This window comes from Chiloscyllium plagiosum, unplaced genomic scaffold (assembly GCF_037043375.1).
Source record: "Chiloscyllium plagiosum isolate Xiang-an unplaced genomic scaffold, Cpla_swu_hap1 HiC_scaffold_4, whole genome shotgun sequence".
NCBI lineage: Eukaryota > Metazoa > Chordata > Chondrichthyes > Orectolobiformes > Hemiscylliidae > Chiloscyllium > Chiloscyllium plagiosum.
This window is the reverse complement of record NW_028270142.1, coordinates 108,525,339-108,552,484: the sequence shown is the minus strand read 5'-3', so window position 1 is coordinate 108,552,484 and position 27,146 is coordinate 108,525,339. Positions and strand designations below refer to the sequence as shown.

General features: G+C 42.1%; 1 protein-coding gene across 2 annotated transcripts in view; it reads left to right on the top strand.

Moving 5' to 3' along the window:
• LOC122548964 (SWI/SNF related BAF chromatin remodeling complex subunit C1a) overlaps positions 1–27,146 on the top strand; it is a 223,669-nt gene that overhangs the window by 132,879 nt on the left and 63,644 nt on the right. Inside the window, exons 22-24 of one of the 2 annotated variants that reach the window (XM_043688000.2) lie at positions 12,696–12,754; positions 15,881–16,004; positions 23,501–23,667. In XM_043688000.2, the coding sequence (XP_043543935.1) occupies positions 12,696–12,754; positions 15,881–16,004; positions 23,501–23,667 (350 nt within the window). Of the gene's footprint in view, positions 1–12,695; positions 12,755–15,877; positions 16,005–23,500; positions 23,668–27,146 lie in introns of both variants that reach the window. The other variant, XM_043687999.2, reaches the window with a different exon arrangement.

Here is a 27,146-nt window from a genome sequence, read left to right as displayed (position 1 = left end):
TCAATATCATACACAGGTTCTTACAGGAAAGATGTCAGGGAGAGAATCCGGAACTTTGTCCCAGCTAAAACTTGACCAGCAGCTTCAAACAGACTGCTTGCTCAAATCAAACCAAACCCTGAACTGGGAGAACTGGCTACTCTCATTTTACAAGCATTTGAAAAGAAAAATTCAAAGGCCTTCTCCAGTAGATATTTCCAGACATGTCTGAACCTCTGTCTTTGTGACCCCTTTTGAAAAATTCCAAGGGCAACATGAGCTTGTTAAAGAAGCAGCATCCTCACACTACTCGCATTCTACTCTCACCAAATCTTATCTGATTATCTTGAAATCATCCTTCCCACTAAGTTGAGAATTTTGATTTCAAGCCCATCATTGCTCTTTTCTGTAACAATCTTGAGTTATGGTGATTGTCTGCACAATGCTCCCTTGTTGATACTTCAACCACTTAGTCCAGCGTCATTAACTAAAATTAAGTCCAGGACTGTCCCCTCTCTTTTAGGGACTTCTGTGTATTGGATTAAATAACTGTTCTGGATGCAGAGGGCAGAAAGGGGACATGAGATAGCTTTGGCAAATAGAGTTCAGAAGAATCCAAAGGGTTTTTACAAATACATTCAGGATAAAAGTGTGACTAGGGAGAGAATAGGGCCCCTCAATGGTCAGCACAGTGGCCTTTGTGTGGAGCTGCAGGAGATGGGGGAGATACTGAATGAGTATTTTGCATCAGCGTTTACTGTGGAAAAGGACATGGAAAATATATAATGTGGGCAAACAGGTGGTGACATCTTGAAAAAAAAAAACATTACAGAGGAGGAAGTGCTGGATGTCTTGAAACACATAAAAGTAGATAAATCCCCAGGACCTGATCAGTGTACCCTAAAACTCTGGGAAGCTAGGAAAGTGATTGCTGGGCCCCTTGCTGAGATATTTGTATCATCGATAGTCACAAGGGAGGTGCCGGAAGACTGGAGGTTCATTAACGCAGTGCCACTATTTAAGAAGGGTGTTAAAGACAAGCCAGGGAACTGTGGACTGGTGAGCCTGATGTCAGTGGTGGGCAGGTTGTTAGAGGGAATCCTGAGGGACAGGATGCACATATATTTGGAAAGATAAGAACTGATTAGGGATAGTCAACATGGCTTTGTGCATGGGAAATCATATCTCACAAACTTAATTAGTTTTTTGACTAAGTAACAAAGAGGATTGATGAGGACAGAGCGGCAGACGTGATCTGTATGGACTTCGGTAAGGCATTCGACAATGTTCCCCATGGGAGACTGGTTAGTCAAATTAGGTCTCATGGAGGGAGAACGAGCCATCTGGATACAAAACTGGCTCAAAGGTAGAAGACAGAGGGTGGTGGTGTAGGTTGGAGGCCTGTGACCAGTGGAGTGCCACAAGGATCTGTGTTGGTTCCACTACTTTTCATCACGTATATTAATGATTTTGGATTTGAACATGAGGTATTGTTAGTAAGTTTGCAGATGCCAACAAAATTGGAGGTGTTGTGGACAGCAAAGGTTACCTCCGATTACAACGGGATCTTGATCAGATGGGCCACTGATGTGAGAAGGGGCAGATGAAGTGCAGTTCAGATAAATGCGACGTGCTGCATTTTGGGAAATTAAGTCTTAGTAGGACTTGTACACTTAATGGTAAGATGCTTGGGAGTGTGGCTGAACACAGACCTTGGAGTGCAGGTTCATAGCTCCTTGAAAGTGGAGTCGCAAGTAGATAGGATAGTGAAGAAGGTATTTGGTATGCTTTCCTTTATTGGTCAGAGTATTGAGTTCAGGAGTTGGGAGGTCATGTTGCGGCTGTACATGACATTGGTTGGGCCACTGTTGGAATATTGCATGCAATTCTGGCCTTCTTCCTGTCTGAAGAATGTTGTGAAATTTGAAAAGGTTCAGTAAAGGTTTAAAAGGATGTTGCCAGGGTTGGAGGATTTGAGCTGTAGGGAGAGGCTGAATAGGCAGTGGCCGTTCTCCCTGGAGCATTGGAGGCTGAGGGGTGACCTTATAGAGGTTTACAAAATCATGAGGGGCATGGATAGATAAATAGACAAGATCTCTTCCCTGGGGTGGGGGAGTCCAGAACTCGAGGTTGTAGGTTCAGGGTGAGAGGGGATAGATATAAAAGAGACCTAAGGGGCATCGTTTTCACACAGAGGGTGCTAGGTGTATGGAATGAGCTGCCAGAGGAAGTGGTGGAGGCTCGTACAATTGCAACATTTGAAAGGCATCAGGTTGGGTGTATGAATAGGAAGGGTTTGGAGGGATATGGGCCAGGTACTGGCAGGTGGGACAAGATTGAGTTAAGATATCTGGTCGGCATGGATGAATTGGACTGAAGAGTCTGTTTCCGTGCTGTACATCTCTCTGGCTCTAAACACTTCACGTTATGACTACCCTCATTAATGTTGGAGAAGTTGAATTCCCCTGCTATTATTACCCTGTTAGTTGCCTGAACTTTACTGACATATGTGCTCTGCTGTTTCTCGTGGATATTATGGGGCTACAGTACATTCTCGACAATGTGATTGCTCCTTTTTTTTTGTATTTGAAATTCTACTCCTATGCCTTCATTTTCGGAGCTTTCCAGCCTTTATTTAAGGTTTTTATTCCTCTCAGTTACACAATTTCACCATGAAGAAGCAAACAGTGAATGTAGGTCCTGGCATCTATGGCAACCCACTGGTTGACAGACCTGGGTTTCGCTCTTTGATATAGCCTTGCTGTTCAAAGAATAGCACAGGCTGTGAAACATGGCCACCAGTCTTTAGCAGTGATGCCAAGATTGGTGTACTCATAAGCTTCAAGATGACCACGATCAGACAACATGATCAGACAACAGGACAGCCATGACATCAATCATTTCAGCTATTAAGAAAACAATATCTCCAGGGAAGTTGATATAAAGATTGACATCCATACCGGAAGTAGTGAAATGATGTAGTCTTAGAGCAGCTCTGCATTGTCTCCATGCTGCCATGGAGCTTCAACTTACCATGTCCTTAATATTAGAAATTGTAGCCGAAGCCATCAAGGTATGGATGAGAATAGAAGTGTTATCTCGGTTGAACACATTGTCTCTTGCACTGCTGATATAGGATTCTGGGCATCACATGGAGTGACAGCATCACCAATAAAAATGTGTTGCAGAAGACTGGTCAGATGTTTGTCGGACATCAGAGACAAACCGTACAGGGCATGTGCTTTTTCTCCCAGACCAAGTCTGCCCTTGCAGAGCAGTACGGTTGGCACCACCCATATGGGAAATATGCGGCTGGCCAAAGCGCAGCACACCATGCACGTTTTGGGGAGGACCTTTGGGAGGGAATAACTTGTGCTGGAGTGCAATAGATTATGATGGACCAGTGGTGGAACCTTGCTGTACGTTGTCCCCCCTGAATGGAGGAACTAAGTCCAAGTCTAACAGCACTCAAGAAACTTGACCCCTTCCAGTACAAAGTCGCTCACTTGATTCGACTGCATCAACATACATCCACCCCCACAGACCCTATCAGCTGCGGCGTGTAACATCTGCAAGATTCACTGCAGAAATTCACCAAGGCTCCTTCGACATCATCTTGTAACTCAACAACTAATGCCATCTCGAAGGACATAGGCATTAGATACATGGGAACATGACCTGTATGAATCTCTCCAAGCCATTCAGAATTCTGATTTGGAAATGTGTCATCATTGCTTGGATGTCGTTGGATCAAAACCCTGCAACTCCTTTGTTCCTGGTCTTGTGGATATTCCTACACCAAATGGGCTGAAGCTGTTCAAGAAGGCAGTTCATCATGATGTCCTTGAAGCAACTGAGGATGAGCAATAAATGCTGGCCCAGCCAGAAAAGCCCACATCCCACGAATCATGTTTTTTAAGGATAGGACTCTTGGTGGTGATAACCATCCCAAGGTGCTTTGAACGAGCATTGTCCAACAAAATTTGATATTCAGGAATGTGGTCTTGGTTGAGCAGGTGGGTTTTAATAATTGGCTTGAAAGAAAAGAGATAAGTAAGTTTTAGGTTGAACCACGAGCAGCACGAAGAGGAAGAGCTGCCAATAATGGAGCAAACAAAATCAAGATTGCTTTAAAACAGAATTTGGAGAATTCTTGACAGTTATAAATCTGAAGTTTTTTTTTAATATAATAGGGGAAAATCAAAGAAGATATAGACCGGCTCATGAGTGGTAAATGGAATTCAATCCAGATGAGTATGAGGTGATGCATCTGAGAAAGAGAAACAACACAAGGGAGTGTGCAATTAATTGGAGGAACCTGGGAAGCATTGAGAATCAAAGGGATCTTGGTGGGGATGTCTGCTGGTCTCTTAAATTAATGGAGGACATGTGAAGTGGTTAATGAGGCACATGGGTACTTGCCTTTATTAGCCAAGAAATAGAACTTAAGAATAAGGAGATTATGTCTTAACCGCATGAAATGTTGGTTAGGCCAAAGCTGGAGTATTGTGTGCAGTTCTGGAATCGTCACTATAGGAGGGATATGATTGCGCCAGAGAGGAGATTTACCAGGATGTTGCCTGTGCTGGACAGACCTCGTTAGGAAGAGAAATTGGGGTTATTTTCCTCAGAGCAGAGGAGACTGAGGAGGGACATGATTGACATGTATAAAATTAGAAGACTTTAACAGGGTGGACAGGAAGGAACCTTTCCCGTTGATGCAACAATCACTGACAAAGGAGCATGGATTTAATTTAAGAGGCAGGGAGTCACAGTTGTGACTATGTTCACCGAGCTGGCAAGTTGTTTGGCAGACCCTTCATCTCCTGTCTAGGCGATATTTTCAATGCTTTGGAGCCTCCTGTGAAACGCTGCTGTACTGTGTGTTCTGGAATTTATTTGGTTCCATTCCTGCGACTTCTGGTTGCAGGTTCCAGTTGTTTGTTTTCGTGGCAGGTATATTGGGTTGAGGTGTATGTGCTTGTTAATGGAGTCCGTGGAAAAGTGCCGTGCTTCTGGAAAAACTCTGGTTCTCCTCTGTTTGGCTTGTCCTATGATTGTTGTGTTCTCCCAGTCAAATGTGTGGTCCTTGCCATCTGTATGTGGCTACGAGGAACATCTGGTTATGGTATTTAGTGGCAAGTTGGTGTTCGTGAATGCACATTGCTAATTGTCTGCCCGTTTTTTCCTATTTAATGTTTCATGTAGTCTTTGCATGGAATTTTGTAAATTGCCTTTGTCTTGCACATGATGGGTATAGGGTCTTTTGTGCTGGTGAGTCGTGTGAGCGAAGGTGTCTTGAATCCTAGTGGTTGGAGAAGTGTAGCTGTCAGTTCAGAATTTTTTTTGCATAAGGTAGCGTGCCTAGTGAGTTAGGTCATGGCATGTCTTTGTCGTGTTATTTGTCTGTTAGGCATCTGCAGATAAACTTGTGGGGATATCCATTCTTGGCGAATACTGGCCACTCCAACAAGCAACTGGAAGTAGCAGGAACAGAACCAAATAAATTCCAGAAGACACTGTGCAGCAGTGTTTCACAGGAGCCTCCAAAGTACTGAAGTTGTCACCTCGACAGGGGACGAACTATCTGCAAATCAGCTTTCCAGCTTGGCAAGCACACCCACAACAACAGCCAGCACCAGAGCTACAAATCTTGCAACCTTGAGGCAAGGGTTTCGTGTGAGTGCCAAAAAAAAATTTTTTCACCAAGAGGCTGGTGAGAATTTGGAACTTGCTGCCTATAACGTGCTGCTGTGGCTGGCACGGTAGCACAGTGGTTAGCACTGCTGCCTCACAGCGCCAGAGACCTGTGTTCAATTCCCGCCTCAGGCGACTCTCTGTGTGGAGTTTGCACATTCTCCCCGTGTCTGCGTGGGTTTCCTCCGGGTGCTCCGGTTTCCTCCCACAATCCAAAAGATGTGCAGGTTAGGTGAATTGTCCATAGTGTTAGGTGAAGGGGTAAATGGAGGAGTATAGGTCTGGGTAGTATATGCTTCGGCGGGTCGGTGTGGACTTGTTGGGCCGAAGGCCCTGTTTCCACACTAAGTAATCTAATCTATAATTTGTGGTAGATGCAAAAAACCTCAAAGTTTTACAAAGTATTTAGCTGTACACTTGCAATGCCAAGCTGACAAGGTTTTGGGCCAAGTGCTGGAAAATGGGATCAAAAAGGTTAGGTGGCTGCTTTTTGATCAGCATGGACTCTGGGCTGAAGGGTCTTTCTTCTATGCTGATTCATTAATCAGACTGTTCCCTTTGAGATCATCTTTTGCAGTTTCACTTCCTATCCTTTACAATGTAAGCATCAATTACCTTGAAATAACTATTTTACTTCAGTACAAGTGGTTATCTTGTCCCATTCTGCCATTCATCTGGTGGCATAAGCTTCTATGTACTTTAGTTTGTCACTGTCTCTGCACAGGTGCTTGAATGTATCATTTGCATGACACTTCCTTACCTTTTGAAGGTGGATTTGTGTTGTGGTGTCGTGCCACTGTTTCCAAGATGCATTTATTGGCAGAGACAAGTAACACTTTGCCATGTGAATTTAGATATCAAATATAGACAGACAGGCATTATCCAAAAATGGAATTCCCTAACCACATGTAAAGCTTTGGTGATGGAGAAGTCACCATGTTTTCAACCCGACTAGAATAATTGATCACTTTTTTTTCCTTTTCTTTTGATCTCTACCCAAATATGTGGAAGCTCAGTGCCATGCATTAACGAGCAAATCTGGCTGAAAGTGTAACAGACCTGGAATCGAACTTCAAATACTCTGTGACAGAATAGTCAATTACAGTCTACTTTCATCAACTCAACTAACAAGTGAACCTTGTTTGAAAATGAAATATTTTTGATGAACTGGGAAATCATGATGATGAGTGTGATCACAGGGAGCTTGCTCAGACATTTCTGTTCAATTAAAATTTGAGATAGCCAATGGCTATGAAGGGCTTTTATGCTACCCTTAACTAGGATAATTTCCAGTTCCATATGACAGTGTGTATTGAGCCAGAAGAATTAGATGATTAAACAGGAGCGAGGGCATAATGTTTCTGAAGCAGTGGTGCATGTTCTGGGTGGGCTCTGTTCAAGTACACAGTGCATCTAAACAGGACAAGGATGAATATCTGTGCTGGGAACTTCTCGAGCGTTTCTGGGGAGGGGTTTAAATTAGGTTGGGAGGAGAGTGGGAGCCTGAGGGCTGATTCAAATAAGATAATTTCAGAGCGAATGGGCAAATGGAAAATTAGAGTATGACTCAAATACGGAAGCAGCAAAGCTGACCAAATGAGCAGGACAAGTATTTGTTAGTTAAAAGGTATATATGGAAAGGCAAAGGAGCATAACAAATAAAAACGATGAGGTGAGACAGCAGACAACTGTGTCATGCTGCCATGATGTGTCTGTGATAGAATGTTGGCTTAAACAGAGGTTAAAAATAGCAGCTCAGCACCTTTTGGAGTTTTCAGGCAAGATATCAGGAATAAAAAAATGCTTGAGTGTTGTATTACTTGTTCCGGAATCAATTATAAGTGAGGCTAGCAGTGTTTGACAGAACCCCAATTAATGGATAGGGTCCAGAAGAGCAGGTATGGGGCAGTAAGAATTTGTGACTCAAACTGTTCTGTTCTGTTGTCAACTGGGATCCAATTAGTCAGAATAGCACAAAGCACAAAATTCTTGAACAGCCTTCGAGTTGATTTTTTTTGGCATGGAACAAGTCTGGTGAGGACTCAAGAAATTGAGTCTTCAGAAATTAAGCAGAGCAACTCTTGGAGAATCATTTTGGACTTGAAACATTCAACTCTGTTTCTCTCTCCACAGATGCTGCAAGACCTGAGCTGCTTGAGCATTTGTTTTTTTTTATTGCAGATTTACAGCATCTGCAGTATTTTGCATAATCAAAGGTTAAGGTATTTTCCCTAATCAAAGGGAAAAAAATTGGGCTCTGACTTATTAAGCTGAAATCATAATGTCTCGCAGTTTACTTTGGAATGTCGACCTTTATTTCAAAGCGGACGGAGAATTAAGGTAGAGGGAATGGACAATCTAGGCATGACTTAAATTTGGTTCATGGCTACTTGACTGTCCCAGTATGTTTTACATATTTTGCTACTATAAAGGAGATGGCTGGAGAAGATAGGCTGGGTGTTGTGGTTTTTATTATTTTATTCTTTTAGTTTTTTTTCATTGTAACAATGAGCGCCATTCCAAATCACTGATTTAGTATATTTTCAGTGAGGCCAAAGCTTTGGTAACGCTTTTAATGAAAATGCAGTAGCTTCCTGCTAACTGGCAGTTGCTGTTAGAAGAGAAATGCAAGTCTATCATGCATGACCTGACTTGTCCAAAAGGCTCAACCATCTTTCCTCCTCAAACCGCAGCTGGGTAACTGGCTATGATGTGCTGACATCTGCACGCAACTCAAGGAGCTGTTGTAAGATGTTTTCCCTGTTGCTTCTGGAAGCACGAACTTTGTTTAAAGATTTTGCATGTGGAGTCTTTGGGGATGAGCTAAGAAGAATTATAAATGTTGACGTGGACTCTGATTGACTTAGTTCATAATTGCTGATAGCCATGCCATTCTTTTCTACAAATAAAATGCCTAAAAATTTTTTCCAGGGAATTGGGAGTGAATTCTCCCTTATTTTGTTGAATTAATTTTCATATTCTTGCAATGACAAGACTTAATTTCATACAGTTTCTTTAGCCATGTTTCAGGAGTTCATCAGAGCACTCCAGATGGAGTATCTGCTCCGGAGAAAAATATGGCAGCCGTTTGGTGGCCTTCCCAATTGACAGTGTATCCAATATATAATTATTCTATTCGTGTTCATGCTTGACGTCGTGTTCCCTGTGTAATATCTTATACGAAGTCAGTCAGATCTGGAAATCTGGTGTTTTTGTAGTTTACATCGTGGATTGTTAACCAGGATTGAGCTTATGTTGCAAACTACATTGCATCTTTGAATCTCTGGCCTGCAGGCCAGGAATGCAAGAACCCGGTCATCCGTTTTCATGTTTTGAACAGTATGGGAAATTGTAGATACTGGGGAGCCAATTATTCAGCCCCTGTTGGGGAATAAAAGTCGACTAGATTCCAAGTGAGCCGATCTTATCTCCATTGTTCCAGTCCTGAAGAGGTAATTCATTCCGATATGATCTTCCAAGATGAGCAGCAATCATTCTAGTTTTGTGCACCAAAATGACACATTGAATTTGAGTGGAATAACTAGCTTGTTAAACTAAGCTATGGTTGTGCTCAGCCCTGAAATATTCAATGTGAAAAACAGTTGAGTTGGAGCTCTCTTAAATTTTACATGCTGCATCTCTCATGTCAACCAAGGTAAATATTGTCTCTCATAATTATCTCTTATCAACAGTTGCCAACTCACTTGATACTTGTGTTGGAACTTCAGGCAAGTCCCAGATACGATTGCGTTATTTAAATTACGCATAGACATATTGAACCTATTTCAACTCGAAACAGTTACCACCCTTTCTCAGGGAACTGCCTTGACCAGTCAGAATCCATTTGCCTGGGTGATATGTAAGTAAGTTGTCGTTAACTAACTGTCAGTCATCACATAACTTTGCTTTCTCCAAATACTTTTCATTAGCCCACTTGCCAACCAATGAGTGCACCCTTCTCAGACAGAAAAAGTTATTTTACCTATCCATGCATTTTATTGCATAGAAGATGAGTAACTTCAATAAAATATTTCTTTCAAGAACATAATGGTAAGCTTGATCTGAATCAAACCATTGGCAACATGTATAACTGATCTCCAGTGAGAGTGGAGTTCGCATGAGAGTGGATGATCTGGAGTTTTGACAGTATTTGTTTTCAATTGTGTGTCAAAATAGTCTGTAAATCAGTAACCTGGGCAGGAGAGCAAATAGTCAGTCTTGTCACAGATCTCTCTTTCTGATGGTTCATTAAAATCATGAAATCAGGAGGAGAAGATATAATTGAATTCAGTGATAACTAAGCATGATCAAGAAAGGACAGTACAGAGGACTTTGTTTGAATGAACTACTTTTGAAGTCGACCCCAGTGTAATGTAGGAAGCATCATTGGCAGTTTACACACGAGGGGCCCCACGAAGAATAGTTATGTTATTTCTTGGTTGAAAGATAAGTACTGCCTAAGACATTGGGGAAAGATAGCCTGCTCACAAACATCAACAGAAGTTGCTGGAAATATTCAGTAGTTCTGGCAGCATCTGAGAAAAGAAATTCAAGTTAAAGCCTAGCTCAACTAATGGGAGCTCGGAATATGTCTGTTTATATGCAGGAGATAAGGTGAAGGGAGAGGATAAGGAGTAAACTATAGGTGGGAACAAAGCCGAAAGTGTGAGAACTACAGTTGGACAGACAAAGGAGTCAATAACCATCTGACTGGGATGGTGATTAGCTGTTAATGGAGACTGTTCATGGCTAATAATAGGTAGAGTGTAATGGCAGACTGTGTCCTAACCAGACCTGTGTGTGTGCTCTGGGTTAGTTGGGGGGAGTTCAGCACCTGAAATCATTGAACTCAATATAGAGTCCAGAGGGCTGCAGGGTTCCCAAGCAGGAAATGAGGTTTTGTACTTCCAGCTTGCACTGAGCTTTGCTGGAGCACTGCAGTAAACCTGAGAGAGATGTTGGCCAGGGAACAGGGTGGTGTGTAAAAGTGGCAGGCAGCTGCAAGCTGTCTTTTTTGCGAGCAGAACGTAGAGGCTCTTTGAAGTGGTGACCCAGTCTAGGCTTCGCTTCCCCAATGGAGAGGTAACCACATTATGAGCAGTGAATGCTGTAGTCTAGATTGAGAAGTGCAGGTAAAGTGCTGCTTCAGCTGGCAAGTGTGTTTGGGCTCTTCGATACTGGGCAGGAAGGACATCAGTGGACAAGTGTAACACATTCAGTAGTTGCAGGGGGTGGGGCTGTGGGTAGGGTGTTGGGAGTGAAGGAAGAGGAGTCCAGGGTGTCCCAGAGGGTTCCTTCGGACAAGGGAGAGGATGGGATTGGATTGGATTGTGTTTGGTGGCATCTCGCTGGAGGTGGCGGAAATAGAAATTGTGGCTTATGATCGTCTGGATGTGGATGCGAGTGGCATGGTAGGTCAGGACGAGGGGAAGCCCTGCTGCTGTTGCTGGAAGCAAGAGAGGGGGGTGAGGGCAGAAGTGTGGGAGATTGGTCAGACCCATTTGAGTCCCCTGTCGGCAATTATGTTGGGGAATCCTCTATTGAGGAACAAGGTGAAGTGCAGTCAGTGCAGAGGGAGAGAGATTGGATTGGGTGAGGTGGTGGCAGAGAAATTGAGTTGACCATTGTCATGTCGACAGTTGTTAATGAATGGATTACGTGCAGGTAAAAAGCTGGAAGGAGGGGCCCAGCTGGAGGGAGTGTTGGAGCTGTGCAAGGCAGAGATGAAGACAACAGAAGGAGCGATTGAATTTCAGGCACAACATGATGGTATTCAGGTGGGGACACAGGGATGAAGCTGAGACTTGTGCTGAGTATGCAATATTCAGCATCAGAAAGCGGAAGTTTGGGGTGGATGATGAATACCTGACAGGTGGTAAGGTTGGGGAAGGGGAGGGAAGTTCCAGAAGTCCATGGTATCCTGGAGTTGTTGCATCTTGTGGGCTTTGCCTGAAAGAGACAACCCTGCTGTTGCTTGAGCTGTGCCTTAGAATCTTTTTGCATCAACCTCCAGAGAGCTGCGGTTTTATTGTTAAGAGGAAACTTGTTTAAATCTTTGGGATATTATGACACTGGATAAATCCTCCTGCTTAATTTAAAATCAGCAACACAGAAAAGATTTATCCCATGCAGTAATCTGTACAAATTCAAATGCCCAAGAACTATATAAAGTAAAAATTAACAACTTTATTTCTTAACTAACAACGATTTACAATTCCTTCCTCTAACCTATCTTTTGCCTTCCCTTCGATAATACTCGTCCGATAAAACTCCCAATTGAGATTTACAGGCAAATTCCTAACAACCGACGCCAGTGTGAATAGTATGAGCACTGAGACGCAATTGACGTCTGCCAGTGCTGGACCATGCCATCACATCTGAGTGACATGGTTCGAGTGGGTGTGGAGTTGGGTCACCTGTTCACATGCCATAATAAAGCTTCACAAAAAAAATTTCAGATTTTCAAGCTTTCGGGAATTTTAGCTAAAGGATTGTGAACCTGTACTCTGATTTGTTCTCAATTTGGATTAGCTTATCAGGGAGCTGACAGGAGCAGCTGTTGGCAAACCTCAGTGTAAATTGAAAAATAAACAATATTAACAAAATAAAAAGTAAAACAAAAATCAATTTCATCACTCATAAAGTCAAATTGGTTTGTTTAATTATCAGAGCAGCTGATTGACTTCACTTTCTGTGGTGTTGCATGGAGACTTTGCTCGGCTTTGTGTTCCTGATGTCCGTTTTTCTTTGTAGATTTCTACTGTATTGATTGTGATGCCGAGCTTGGTACAATAGCATGATATTGCTTACCGTCTTCTTCCTTGCAGGTACCAATCTGCCATTAACACAAGATAATTGGAGCAGTGTTGAGATGACCACTCATCTAACATGGTTTTCCAGAACATAAAAATGAAGTGTGACTCTTGCTAGGTTTTCATTCAGTGCTATATTCTGCGATATTTTGAATTGCAGCATTTCACGTGCAGAGTCTTATGAAGTTTTCATTTTCATTTCTGCAGGGGATGTTGAAGAGGAAAAGATGGAAACTCAGGAACCTGAAGGGCAAGAGCCAGAAAAAGTGAGTGAAGTCGTGCATATCTCACAAATGGGGGCATGCTAATAGTTTAGGTCATTTTTCTGAAGTGCTTGATGGGGAAATGTATTATTGCAAAACACTAACTGAGGAATTCATTCTTGCTCAAGGGATAACACAGAGAGCCATGACTTCAATCTTTGTTTGAAGTCTCGTTTGACAATACCTCCAATAGATCCTCACTGATGGATTCTTGGCCTTTGACCTACTCTTCTGGCCACAGTATAGTACTGAATCATGTTCTGTGCCGATGTAAGTTGTACAGGCTTCATTGCCCCACAAAAACGTGCAGGGAGTCCAGCCGTTTGGAAATTAACACTGCTGTCTGATGCTGTTACGAAGGGAAGCATACAGATAAGAGTTGGATGGAATCCTTGAAGTAATATATGGTAAAATGAGGCAAAGTTGTATGGAAACAGGATGCAAAGCATTAGCAAGTGATTGTCTGGCTAATTAGATTGGCAAGTATGTTACCAGGTGAGAGCAGCTCCATTCAACTGGATGATAATGACATGTCTTTGGAGACAGAGAATGAGGTCAAATGCCACAGGCTCTAAAACCAGGTTGAGAAAGAAAAGGAGGAATAGTTTATCTTCATCTTATAACGCTGAGATGTAATGTGAGGTTAACATCAGTATGTCTTAGATATTCTGGCAGGGGAGGAAGTATGATTTGAGGATTTAAGAGATCAAGTACCAGATAAAATTGAATTGGATTTGCGAGTTGAGAACTTTGAGTATTTTGTGAGGAAGGTTAAGTTGCAAATTGAATGGAAGTTTGCAAGGGCTGTTGACATGTCTGGCTGTGTCAGTATTTGTTGCCCAGCAGAAAGTGGTGGTGAGTACCTATAAATTTGGAGAGATGGGGACAAGACGTGAAGAGACACTCACTCACTGTATCAGCTAACATGGTACCTTGGGAAAGAGTTAGGTTTGAGGGGTTTTCTGGAAATTGGTTCAAGGGAACCGTAGTTCAGTCTCATAAAGAAGATGAGCTCGAACACAAAATCATTGTTCCTATGTTTCAGCCTCTTCTTTGTTTTGTCCTGCTTATCACTGAACTCCTTTTAAAAACCAAAAGAACTGCGGATACTGTAAATCAGAGACTGAAATAGAAATTGCTGGAAAAGTTCAGGTCAGGGAGCATCTGTGGAGAGACATCAGAGTAAATGTTTTGATTTGAGTGACCCTTCCTCAGAACAGAACTGAACTCATTTTGTCTTGCAACCTCCCAAAACTTGTGCTTTCTGGACTTGTGATTTTTTGTGTTTCTGTCACTTGCTTTCGTCATCCCATGAATGACAGTTTCTTCAGCTGTCAAGGTTTGTTGTTGCATCAATAAATGTTGTTTCTTAAAATGCTCTGTCAAAGTATATTTCATCTTGAAATTCTATTTTAAAATAATACCTTTTCAAAATTCTACACAGCATTTGCTATAATTCCAAATATTGACGGCACTCCCCAATTTCGAAAAGAGCACTTGAGAACCAAGTTTTATTTTCTCTCTTCGAAAATTGAATCATCACTTTAACCCTTCCAATAAGCTTTGTCAGTTTTAGTCCGGTATTACTGCAGCAAAGACATACTAATGATTTGCTTGGTTGAGATGAAAAAAATCTCATTGCGATGAGTCTCCAAAAGTACTTTGCATGTAATTCTAACATGTAAACAGACCAGTAAATCCGCCAGAAAACAGTACAGCCCAAGAATAGGTCCTTCAGCCGATCATTTCTGTGCTGACCATGATGCCATTCTAAACTAATCCCATTTGCCTTCACATGATCTGTATTGCTCTATTTTCTTTGAACCTTTCCCTTCTTATCTTTAAATCTATGCCCCCTAGTATTTGACACTTCCCACCCTGGCGCCAAAAAAAGACTCCGACTATCCACCTTTATCCATGCCACTCAATTTTATGTGCTTTTATTGGTGTATTGCTTGCAATCCTCTCGCAAAAACTCTCAAGTTTGTCCAACCTCTGCAACTAAAACACTCGAATCAAGGTAATATTCTGGTAAACCTCTTTTGCACCATCTTCCAAGTCCCCACATCCCTCCTATTTATAACTGCACACAATACTCCAAGTGTAGCTGAACTGAGGTCTTATACAACTGCAACATGGCTCGAAAGCAAGCAAGCCATAAAGCCTTCTTTAGAAGTTATCACCATGTGTTGCCACTTTAAGCTGTAGACTTGCACCCCAAGATTCCTCTGTATTCAAGTGCTTCTAAGGGTCCTACCATTTACTGATGTAACAAACAGCAGAGGCACAAGCACTGATCCTTACAGAACACCATTGGTCACAGACCTCCAGTTAGAAAACCCCCTTTACAACCACCCTCTGTCTCGATAACCAAGCAAACTTTATATCCAACTTACCAACTCAGTGTGGATCCCATGTTACTTAATGTTCTGGACTAGCCTAGCATAAGCAACATGATCACATACTTCAGTAAAGTCCATGTAGACAACATTCAGTGTGCTACACTGCAGTACCCTCATCAATCCTCATTGTCACTTAAGCTAGGAACTCCTTTCCCATATGTCTGTAACCTCTTCAATTATTAAATAATCAATTTGTAATTGAGAAAGCATTTTCTGCGCTAATTATTCCAGTAACATACTCAGCATTTAAGCAGTCTAGAAATATGTTTATGTTAGAACATAGAAGAATACAGCGCAGTACAGGCCCTTCGGCCCTCTATGTTGCGCTGATCCAAGCCCACCTAACCTACACTAGCCCACTATCCTCCATATGCCTATCCAATGCCCGCTTAAATGCCCATAATGAGGGAGAGTCCACCACTGCTCCTGGCAGGGCATTCCTGAACTCACGACTCGCTGAGTAAAGAACCTACCGCTAACATCTGTCCTATACCTACCCCCCCCCTTAATTTAAAGCTATGCCCCCTTGTAATAGCTGATTCCATACGTGGAAAAAGATTCTCACTGTCGACCCTATCTATGCCCTTTGTGATTTAAAGCTTAGTGCACTATCCTTCCTTATTCTTGATCTGTGCAGATTGTTACAAAGTTGATCACAACAATTTACATCAAAGACAAGGAAACTTTACAACAGAGTAGTGTATTCACTTGAGTCTTTTTTTAGCAGGTTGAAAAAGAGGAGGCTGAAGCAACTTCTGAAAGTACAGAGAAGATGCAAATCCCATCTCCTAAGGAGCTGGCATCGGAGAAAACTATAGAAAGTGAAGCTGCCAGTACTGACATTAAGCCAAGTAGGTGGATGAAGTGCCTTTTGTGGATTTGGTCATTTTGAAATGGATACTGAACAGAAATATTAATTGAATGTTTCTGTTTGTTTTTTGATTGCAAGTGTTTTGTGAAGTAAAATGAGAGAAGTAGATCGGATAGTGAAGAAGGCATTTGGTATGCTTGTCTTTATTGGTCAGTGCATTGAGTATAGGATTTGGGAAGTCATGTTGCAGCTATACAGGACATTGGTCCAGCTCACTCTGGTCTCCTTGTTATGGGAAGGATGTTGTGAAACTTGAAAGGGTTCAAAAAAGATTTACAAGAATGTTGCCAGGCTTGAAGGAGAGGCTGAATAGGCAAGGGCTATTTTCCTTGGGTGGGTGGGGGGCGGGTGAGTGAGACCAGAACTAGAGGGCGTAGGTTTACGGTGAGAGGGGAAAAATAGAAAAGGGACCTCAGGGGCAACTTTTTCACACAGAGGGTGGTGCATGTATGGAATGAGCTGCCAGAGGAAGTGGTGGAGGCTGGTGCAATTACAACATTTAAAAGGCATCTGGATGGGTATATGAATAGGGAGGGTTTCGAGAGATATGGGCCAAGTGCTGGCAATGGTACAAGATTAATTCCGGATGTCTTGGACTGAAGGTTTCCGTGCTATACATCTCTTTGACTCTGAGAGTGACAAATGTGGAAAGTTTGTGAAAAGAACAGTAGTATATGGTTGGGAAGGAGTTGCCCTGGGAGTCCCCAACAATGACTGTGGACCCCGTGAAGTCTCATGTCCTGAGATTCAATAATTCCTTGCAAAACAGTGTCATAACCCCACTCTTTGTCTACCCCATTGCAGTGGTAGGCTTAAAAAAAATTGCTGTTTTCTAACCAGACCATGGAGTTAATCCGACATGACCATCAACAATTGAAATACACTGGAAAAGTACTGGAAAACAGGCCCAATGCAAAAACATCCTGTTTTAATTGAAAAATAATCACGTGGTACTAACCGATCAGTGGGAACTATCTCAAAGAGCTGTGACGCTGGGCCAACTGGATATGTTGGCTCAGCACAACAGAATTCTGGGAGAGTACTGAAATGATGATGCGTCTTGTAATCTTAGTTTCAGAATAGTATTAATATCTAGGTCTTTGTCAGCTTCAAGGGACTTCACCTTGGACTGGGATTGTGAATGGAGCCAGGAGTTCTCTAGATCAGTCGTCGTTAAGCAGGCTTCATGATGGGCAGAAGACAGTGAGACTTGTTGAACATGTCTAACATAGTCTGAGCACTCAGTAGTGTGCATGTGTTTCCAATCTATCTGAAGGAGATGACAGCGAAATATTTATTTACTGATACATTTACTGCTTCATGCATATTTACATAGTCAGTATGGTTTTGTGAAGGGTAGATCGTGTCTCACAAACGTTATTGAGTTCTTTAAGAAAGTGACCAAACAGGTGGATGAGGGGAAAACAGTTGTTGTGATATTTATGGATTTCAGGAGGGCATTTGATAAAGTTCCCCACGGTCGGCTATTAAACAAAATATGGAGGCATGTGATTGAGGGTGATTTAGCAGTTTGGATCAGAAATTGTTTTGCTGGAAGAAGACAGAGGGTGGTGGTTGATGGGAAATGTTCATCCTGGAGTTTAGTTACTCGTGGTGTACCCCAAGGATCTGTTTTGGGGCCACTGCTGTTTGTCATTTTTATAAATGACCTGGATGAGGGCGTTAAAAGATGGGTTAGTAAATTTGCAGATGACACTAAGGTCGGTGGAGTTGTGGTGAATGCCGAAAGATGTTGCAGGTTACAGAGGACATAGATAAGCTGCAGAGCTGGGCTGAGAGGTGGCACATGAAGTTTAATGTGGAAAAGGGTGAGGTGATTCACTTTAGAAGGAGCAACAGGAATGCAGAGTACTGGGCTAATGCTAAGATTCTTGGTAGTGTAGATGAGTAGAGAGATCTTGGTGTCCAGTATGTAGATCCTTGAAATTTGCAACCTAAGTTGATAGGGTCGTTTCGAAGGCATATTAGATTAGATTAGATTACATTACAGTGTGGAAACAGGCCTTCGGCCCAACAAGTCCACACCGACCCGCCGAAGCGCAACCCACCCATACCCCTACATTTACCCCTTACCTAACACTACGGGCAATTTAGCATGGCCAATTCACCTGACCTGCACATCTTTGGACTGTGGGAGGAAACCGGAGCACCCGGAGGAAACCCACGCAGACACTGGGAGAACGTGCAAACTCCACACAGTCAGTCGCCTGAGGCGGGAATTGAACCCGGGTATGCAACTTTTATTCTCTCCATTATGAATGGGAATGTTACATGTGTCCCAGTTGCAGGAAGTATAGTTCCTGAGCTATTCCTAAGCAACAGTAGGCCATTCAGGTCCAGGAAGGTTGAATGACAGGGGTGTGTGCAATTATTTATGGAGATTCAGTTTGATTGTGAGTTCTCATGTATGACATAATAGATGCTTGTGCCATATTTGTAATTTAGACAGTTTCAAAACACTCAACCATAATTTGTTCATCTTTGTGGATTATTCCATCAATGCTACATTTTTGACCATTACTGACTGCCCTGCAAAGGTGATGCTGTCATAATTGTAAAGAGGTAGTGGCCTAGTGATATTATCACTGGACAACTGTGAGGAACGGAGTTCAAATCCCACTATGGCAGAATTTGAATTTAATAAATATCTGGAATTAGGATTGAGTCCATTGTCAATGGTTATAAAAACCCATCTGGTTCACTAGTGGGTAGCGCAGTAGCTCAGTGGTTAGTACTGCAGCGCCTCAGCGCCATGGATCTGGGTTCGATTCCCGCATTGGGTGACTGTGTGGAGTTTGCACATTCTCCTTGTATCTGCGTGGATTTCCTCCCACAATCCAAAGATGTGTGCGTCAGGTGAGGAAGTAATGCAAGAAGTTTGGAGAAAGATGATTTCTTTTGAAGGGAGCAAATTATGGGGAAATGCAGTGGTGATTTTTTTTTGACATCTCAGGATGAAGGCTTCAAATTTTATAGCATGACAAGACAAGCCAACTCTGTTGTTCATTGAGTTCTGACAATTTGTTTTTTGAATTGTTGATGTGTTCAATTAACGATCAGTTTTGGTAGTGAGAAAGGAGAAACTGTGTCCAGTGGAGAAGAAAAATGTGAGCTGCCAGAAAAAAACATGAGGGAACTTGTTCATTTGCAGGCAAATTGCTGTACTCTTGAAAATTCAATCTTAAAAGACAATGGAAGAAGATTGAATTGTAATATGATAAGAATGGGTAAATACTTCAAGGGAAAATTATGACTGTGTTATGCAGAGCATATGCTGAAAAGGCTGAAGCAGGATGAATTGAAGGCATTGTTGTATCCAATAGTCTGCTCAAGTGTAATATGATGAATGAACAATCCGAATGCTGTGTCATTGCATGATATTCTAAAGTTGAGATGATTGACTCTTTTCTCCATCCCCCAAGAAGAGCGCTGATTAGCACTGCTGCTTCAGACAGTGCCAGGGACCCAGGTTTGATTCCAGCCTCTGGCATCTATCTGTGTGGAGTTTGCATACTTTTCCCCATGTCTGCATGGGTTTCCTCCGGCTGCCCTGATTTTCTCCCACAGTCCAGTGATGTGCAATTAAGGTGAATTGGCCGAGCTAAATTACCCTTCATGTCGAGGGATGTGTAGATTAGGTGCATTAGTCAAGGGGAATGTAGAGTAATAGCTATGGGGAACAGGTCTGGGAAGGATACTCTTCGGAGGGTTGGTTTGGACTTGTTGAGCCAAATGGAGTGTTTCCACACTGCAAGAATTCTATGATTCTGTGACTTAGGAAAACCATCGAGATACTGTGCAAGATTCTAATGGAGAAAATTGAGGTGTGTTAACATGGAGTATGGGTGGCCATGTAATTATAAATTAGTAAGAAACAATGAGAGGGGGAAGTGGTTTGTCTTGCCAAGAGTACTGAATGCAGCCGATACATGGGAATATGCAAGTTCATCTCCAAGCCACTCGCCATGCTGATTTGGGAAATTAGCGCTATTCCTTCACTGCTGCTGGACCAAAATCCCTTTTCAATAGGTTTGTGGATCCACCTATAGTACATGACCTACAGCAGTTTGACAAGGTAGCTCACTGCCACCACTTCAGGAAACTTGATATGGGCAATAAATACTGGCCCAGCCAGCAAAGCCCCTGTTCTGCAAGTGAATAAATAAAGACGTTTGGGATCCATTTGGGAATTCAGATGCCAACGTGAAGGATTCATTGTGATGATGCTGTGACTTCAATTTATTTTGTTGCTTTTTTTTTGTTTGAGCAGAGGTTGCAAGGCAGAGGCACTGAGCAATCCATCAGAACCATGAGAGTAAACCGCTTGGGAGGCCTTGAGTTTTTGTTCAAACAGCCTGAATGGATGTGGCCAGCTTTCTCAGATCAGGATTTCTAGGTTTTTGAGTTTAGAAACTATTGGGGTCTCAACTGATTTGGAATCTTCAGTGGATTACTCCTGGTTGTGCACTCTGAATTTTCTCCATGTTTTTCCTCCTGGTTTGAAGCACTGAATATCCGAATATCTGTGTTTGAATTTTCCTTTTTGCCAAGGAGTGTGTTTATGGGATGTTTGGACAATTATGGAGTCAAAGGGCTTGGAAACAGACCCTTCAGTCCAAACTCGTCCATGCCAACCAGATATCCCAAATAAATCTCGTCCCATTTGGCCCACATCCCTTGAAACCCTTTCTGTTCCTATACACACCCTGATGCCTGTTAAATGTTGTAATTGTACCAGCCTTCTCCACTTCCTCGAGCAGTTCATTCCATACAAGCACCAACCTCTGCATCAAAATGTTAGCCCTTTGGCCCTTCTTAAATCTTTCCCCCCTCCCCCTAAACCTGTGCCTTTTGGGTTTGGACCATTTACCGTATCCATGCCCCTCATGATTTTTATAAACCTCAATATGGTCACCCCTCTGCCTCCAATGCTCCAAGGAAAATAGCCCCTGCCTCTCTCAGTAGCTCAAACTCTCCAAACTTAGCAACATCCTTATAAATCATTTCTGAACCCTTACAAGTTTCGCAACATCCTATAGCAGGGAGACTGGAATTACACAGTATTCCAAAAGTGGTGTGAAATATGTTCTGTTCAGCCACAATATGAGCTCCCAACTCCTATTTTCAATACTCTGACCAATAAAACTAAGCATACCAAACACCACCTTCACCATCCGATTTACCTCTGACTCCAAATGCAAGGAATTATGAAATTGCACTTCAAGGTCTCTTTGTTCAGCAACACTCCCAGGACCTTACCATTAAGTGAATAAATCCTGTCCAGATTTGCCTTTCCAAAATTGAGCTGCATTTATGTAAATTAAATTCCATCTGCCACCCATTGGCCCATCTAATCAAGATCCTTTTGTATTCTGAGATAACTTTCTTCGCTTTCCACAATACCTCCAATTTTGGTGTCATCTACAAGCTTCTAACTTCCCTTCTATGTTCATATCCAAATCATTTATATAAATAACAAAAAGTAGTGGACCCAGCACCAATCCTTGTGGCACTCCACTGGTCTCACCTCCAGTCTGAAAAGCAACCCTGTCTTCTCTCTTGGAGCCAGTTCTGCATTGAAATGGCTGGTTCTCCCTGTGTTCCATGCAGTCTAACCTTCCTAACCAGTCTACTGTGAGGAACCTTGTCGAACGTCTTGATCGATCATATCCACCACTCTGCCCTCATTGATCCTCTCCTTTTGCGACTGCAAAAAACTCAATCAAGTTGGTGAGACAGGATTTTCCCACACACAAAGCCATGCTGACTATTCTAATTGGTCCTTGCCTTTCCAGATAGATGTAAATAGTGTCCCTCAAGATTCCCTCCAACAACTTGCCCACCACTGATGTCAGGCTCACTGGTCTATAGTTCCCTGGCTTTTCCTTCCCACCTTTCTTAAATAGTGGCAACCTCCAGTCTTCCGGCACCTCGCCTGTGGCTCTTGATGATACAAATATCTCAGCAAGAGATCCCACAATCACATCCTTAGCTTCTCTGAGTTTGAGAGTACATGTGATCAGGTTCTGGGAATTTATCCACTTTTATGCGTTTCAAGATATCCATCACTTTCTCCTCTGTAATGCGGACATTTTTCAAGATCTCACCATCTATTTTTCTACATTCCATATTTTCCATGTGCTTCTCCACAGTGAACACTGATGCAAAACACTGATTTAGTATCTCCCCATCTCCTGCGGTTCCACATACAGGCTGACCTGCTGATCTTTGAGGTGTCCTATTCACTCCCTAGTTACTTTTATAACCTTTAATGTCTTGATAGAATCTCTTTCGGTTCTCCTTAACCCTGTTTGCCAAAGCTATCTCATGTCCACTTTTGATCGTCCTGATTTCCCTCTTAAGTATACTCCTACTGCCTTTATACTCTTCTAAGGATTCTCTCAATCCCTGCTTCTATACCTGACAAATGCTTCCTTCTTATTCTTGACCAAAACCGCAATTTATCCAGTCATCCCGCATTCCCTACACCCACCAGCTTTGCCCTTTTATCCTAACAGGAACATATTGTCTGTTGACTCGTTATCTCATTTTTGATGACTTCCCATTTTCCAGCCATCCCTTTATCTGAACATTCCCCATGTTCGTGGAGGCTGAACATGAGTAATGGTTGTGAACAGCATTGTGTTTCCATGTTGTACCTTCTCTGAAGAAGTTAGTTAAATTAGTTCTGAGTTTGTCTTCAGCGGTTTTGTATCTGTGTGCCTGTAACTTGTCACGTTTGAAGTTTATATCAAAATTCACTCAATAATTATAGGGAATTATTGGAGATTAGGATAAAACTATACTAAATCAAAATCATGTGATTTTAAGTTCCACAGTGAACCTGCAACAATCTCATTCTCTAACTTCACTGTTTGGAAGATGAGGGGGTCATCAGTGCAGATTATTATGAATTGAGGATGGATGTTTTCGTGTATAGAAAGTCAAGTATCCAAGTCTGTTGTCACTCTTGCCTCTTTCGATGTCGGTGAGAATCTCTCCCAGGCTCTCGAATATCTAATTACTAATGAGATACCTTTGCACAAGCTGTGCTTCTGGGAGAACTGGCAGGATTTCAATTAGTTTTAAAGTATCTGGATGTAGGTTTGCTTGTTGAAGGTTCATTTTCAGACATTTCGTCACCATACTCGGTAACATCTTCAATGAGCCTTCGTTTGTCTGAAAATGAACCTTCAAGCTCTGCGAGCAAACCCATACATCCAGAACCTCAACCTGAGCTACAAATCTTCTCATTTTAAGCACCTGTCAAAGAACAAGGCATGCATTTCCATGATATGTTTTATATGGAAGACTAAGCAGTGATTTTGAAAGGCAAATGGATTGATTCAATTCTGAAAAAGATAGAAGTGCATGCATAAAACTGCATTTGTGCTTTATGGAGCGGTGTTTAAATTTCTGTGCCTACTTAAAGTAACTTTGTCTTTAATCTGATAGTTGTAGCAGATGAAAAAGACAAAGAGGAGAACAAGGAAAATATTGATGTCACTGCCAAAGACAAAGAATTGGATGTTGGGAAGAAGAAATTAGAGCAGCACATTGGTGAAGGGAACATAGTCACTGCTGCTGCAGCAGCTCTGGCTTCAGCTGCTACAAAGGCAAAGGTAATTTTCATCGACTTAACTTTTTTTTGTTGAGACTTAAAGTTATAGTGTTTTTCATGCCTTTGGGACATTTTCCAAATGTTTCAATCAATGTACTTTAGAAATATGGTCTGCATAATGTAGGGAGATGCAGCAATGCAGTTAACTGCAAGGTCACATAAGTAGCAGCGAGTTAAATGACTAGTAATGAAGGTTGATATTGGGGTCACATTTTATTTGAGTACAATGTAAAAAAAGCCCAAGTAAAAGTCCAATTATGGAAAACTTCCCAGTTGGAGTCATACCTCTGTGTGCTCAGCTGGTATCATGGATAGTGCTGTTTTCATTCTTCATATTATTTCCATGAAGGATAAAAGAATTTTGACCAAAGGATGTGTAGTCAGATTACAGTCCAATAGTCTACAACTTGAACATTGTTTTCACGACTGTAACTTTATTCCAGCCATTAGCTTGATGCGTACTTTATTTCCTTTCAATACATTAGGTCTCTGGAACTCCCTCACTTAAAGGGCATGAATATTTCTTTCCTTGTCATTGACTCACATTGAGTGTTTAGATGGAGAGGAATTTGTTAAGTGCGTACAAGAAAATTTTCTGATTCAGTATGTGGATGTTCCATATTAGAGAAGGTACAAAACTTGACCTACTCTTGGGAAATAAGGCAGGGCAGGTGACTGAGGTGTCAGTGGGGGAGCACTTTGTGGCCAGTGACCATAATTCTATTCATTTTAAAGTAGTGATGGAAAAAGATAGACCAGATCTAAAAGTTGAAGTTCTAAATTGGAGAAAGGCCAATTTTGACGTTATTAGGCAAGAACTTTCAAAAGCTAACTGGGTGCAGATGTTCGCAGGTAAAGGGACGTCTGGAAAATGGGAAGCCTTTAGAAATGAGATAACAAGAATCCAGAGAAAGTATATTCCTGTTAGGGTGAAAGGAAAAGCTGGTAGGTATAGGGAATGCTGGATGACTAAACAAGTTGAGGGTTTGGCTAACAAAAAAAAAAGCATATGTCAGGTTTCCACAGGATAGATTGAGTTAATCCTTAGAGTATAAAGGCAGTAGGAGTATAGTTCAGAGAGAAATCAGGAGGACAAAAGGGGACATGAGATAGCTTTGGCAAATAGTTGAGGAGAATCCAAAGGGTTTTTAGAAATACATTTAAAGACAAAAGGGTAACAAGGGAGAGAATAGGCCCCTCAAAGATCAGCAAGGCAGCCTTTGTGTGGAGCTGCAGGAGATGGGGGAGATACTGAACGAGTATTTTGCATCGGTATTTACTGTGGAAAAGGACATGGAAGATGTAGTATGTAGGGAAATAGATGGTGACCTCTTGAAAAATGTCAACATTAGAGGAGGAAGTGCTGGATGAATTGAAATGCATAAAAGTGGATAAATCCCCAGGACCTGATCGGGTGTACCCTACAACTGTGGGAAGCTAGGGAAGTGACTGCTGGATCTCTTGCTGAGATATTTGTATCATCAACAGTCACCGGTGAGGTGCCAGAAGACTGGAGATTGGCTAATGTGGTGCCACTGTTTAAGAAATGTGATATGGACAAGCCAGGGAACTATAGACCAGTGAGCCTGACATCAGTGGTGGGCAGTTTGTCGGAGGGAATCCTGAGGGACAGGATGTATACATCTTTGGAAAGGCAGGGACTGATTAGGGATAGTCAACATGGCTTTATGCATGGCAAATCATGTCTCACAAACTTGTTTGAGTTTTTTGAAGAAGTAACAAAGAGGATTGAGGGCAAAGCGGTAGATGTGCACTTAAGGTGTTTGACAAGGTTCCCATGGGAGATTGGTTAGTAAGGTTAGCTCTCACGGAATACAGGGAGAACTAGCCTTCTGGATACAGAACTGGCTCAAAGGTAGAAAACAGAGGGTGGTGGTGGAGGGTTGTTTTTCAGCCTGGAGGCATGTGACCATTGGAGTGTCACAAGGATAGGTGCTGGTTCCACTACTTTTGATCATTTATATAAATGGTTTGGGTGTGAGCATAAGAGGTACAGTTATTAAGTTTGCAGATGACACCAAAATTGGAGGCGTAGTGGACAGCGAAGAAGGTTACCTCAGATTCCAATGGGATCTTGGTCAGGTGGGCCAATGGGCTGAAGTAGCAGATGGAGTTTAATTTAGATAACTGCGAGGTGTTGCATTTTGAGAAAGCAAGTCTTAGTACAACTTTATCCTCGCCTTTGGAGGATAGTAGAAAGAACACAGCATACCAGACAGCAGAATGGCTACAAGCTGAGGCAGGGTATATTAGTTGGGTAGCTGAAGTGAAACTGGATAGTGAATTGCTGAATCTTCTGTTCTGTCAAATGGTAGAAGACGTTGAATTTGAATTGAATTGAATTTATTGTCACATCTACCAAAGCACAGTGAAAACCTTTGTCTTGCGAGCAGTTTTGGCAGATCATAGAATTAAGTAGCATAGATAAGCAACTCATAAGTGTACAATGACAAAAACACAGGTACAGACGAATGTTAAGAGTTTGAGAGTCCATTCAGTATTCTAACAACAGTCAGGTAGAAACTGTTTCGAAACTGACTGCGTGTATTCAAGCTTGTGTACCTTCTCCCCGATGGTAGAGATTGTAGAAAAACATTGCCAGGGTGGGATGTATCTTTGAGAATGCTGGCAGCCTTTCCTTGACAGTCTGCCTGGTAGGTGGATTCTATAGATTGGAGTCTGGCCTTTGTGATTGCCTGGGCCAGTAACCGTCTCCGATTTTGAATGGTACAGTTGCCATGCTAGATTGTGAGACATCCAGACAGAATGCTCTCAATGATGCACCTATAAATGTTGGCAAGGGCATTCGCTGTCATGCCAGATTTCCTCAGCTGCCTGAGGAAGAAGAGACTTTTCATTGAATTTCACTGTTTATGAGCAATTAACTGTGGAAAATAACTATGAAGGGATCTTGCCTGACACTGAAATTGACTGCAGACCTTTTGTATAGTTGGAAGTACTTTTGCTTCCAGGTTTTCTGTTATCTTCCATTCCATTTTAAACCTAATCTATACCAGAAGACCAAGGTATTACAGGTAGTTCTCCTACAGTGTTATAGTTGTGTTCCCATACGACGGCATTTATAGAAAATCATTCAGTAGGGATAATGGGGCCCATGGGAAAAACAAGGTGGGGCTCACCACCAATAATACCAGTCGAAATCGAAACACAAGTAGTAGTTAGCATAAAACAAATGCTTGCACAGTCGAAGTAAATTTTGACCTGTTGTAACTGACCTTTTATACTGTATAATGCAATTCAGCAAGATCTTCAATTGATTATTCTTGGTTAGCATCTATACCTGCTCACTGCACTACATTCTCACCAGTCTTCTGATCCCATCTCATAGTAACTGCTCAAGTTAGATCCCAGATTGAAACAAGCACTGAATCTTAATTCCTTTCGCTGAAGTGTCAGTGTTTTGTCAGGTTTTTGAGGTTCATGATGCTTGAAGACCTA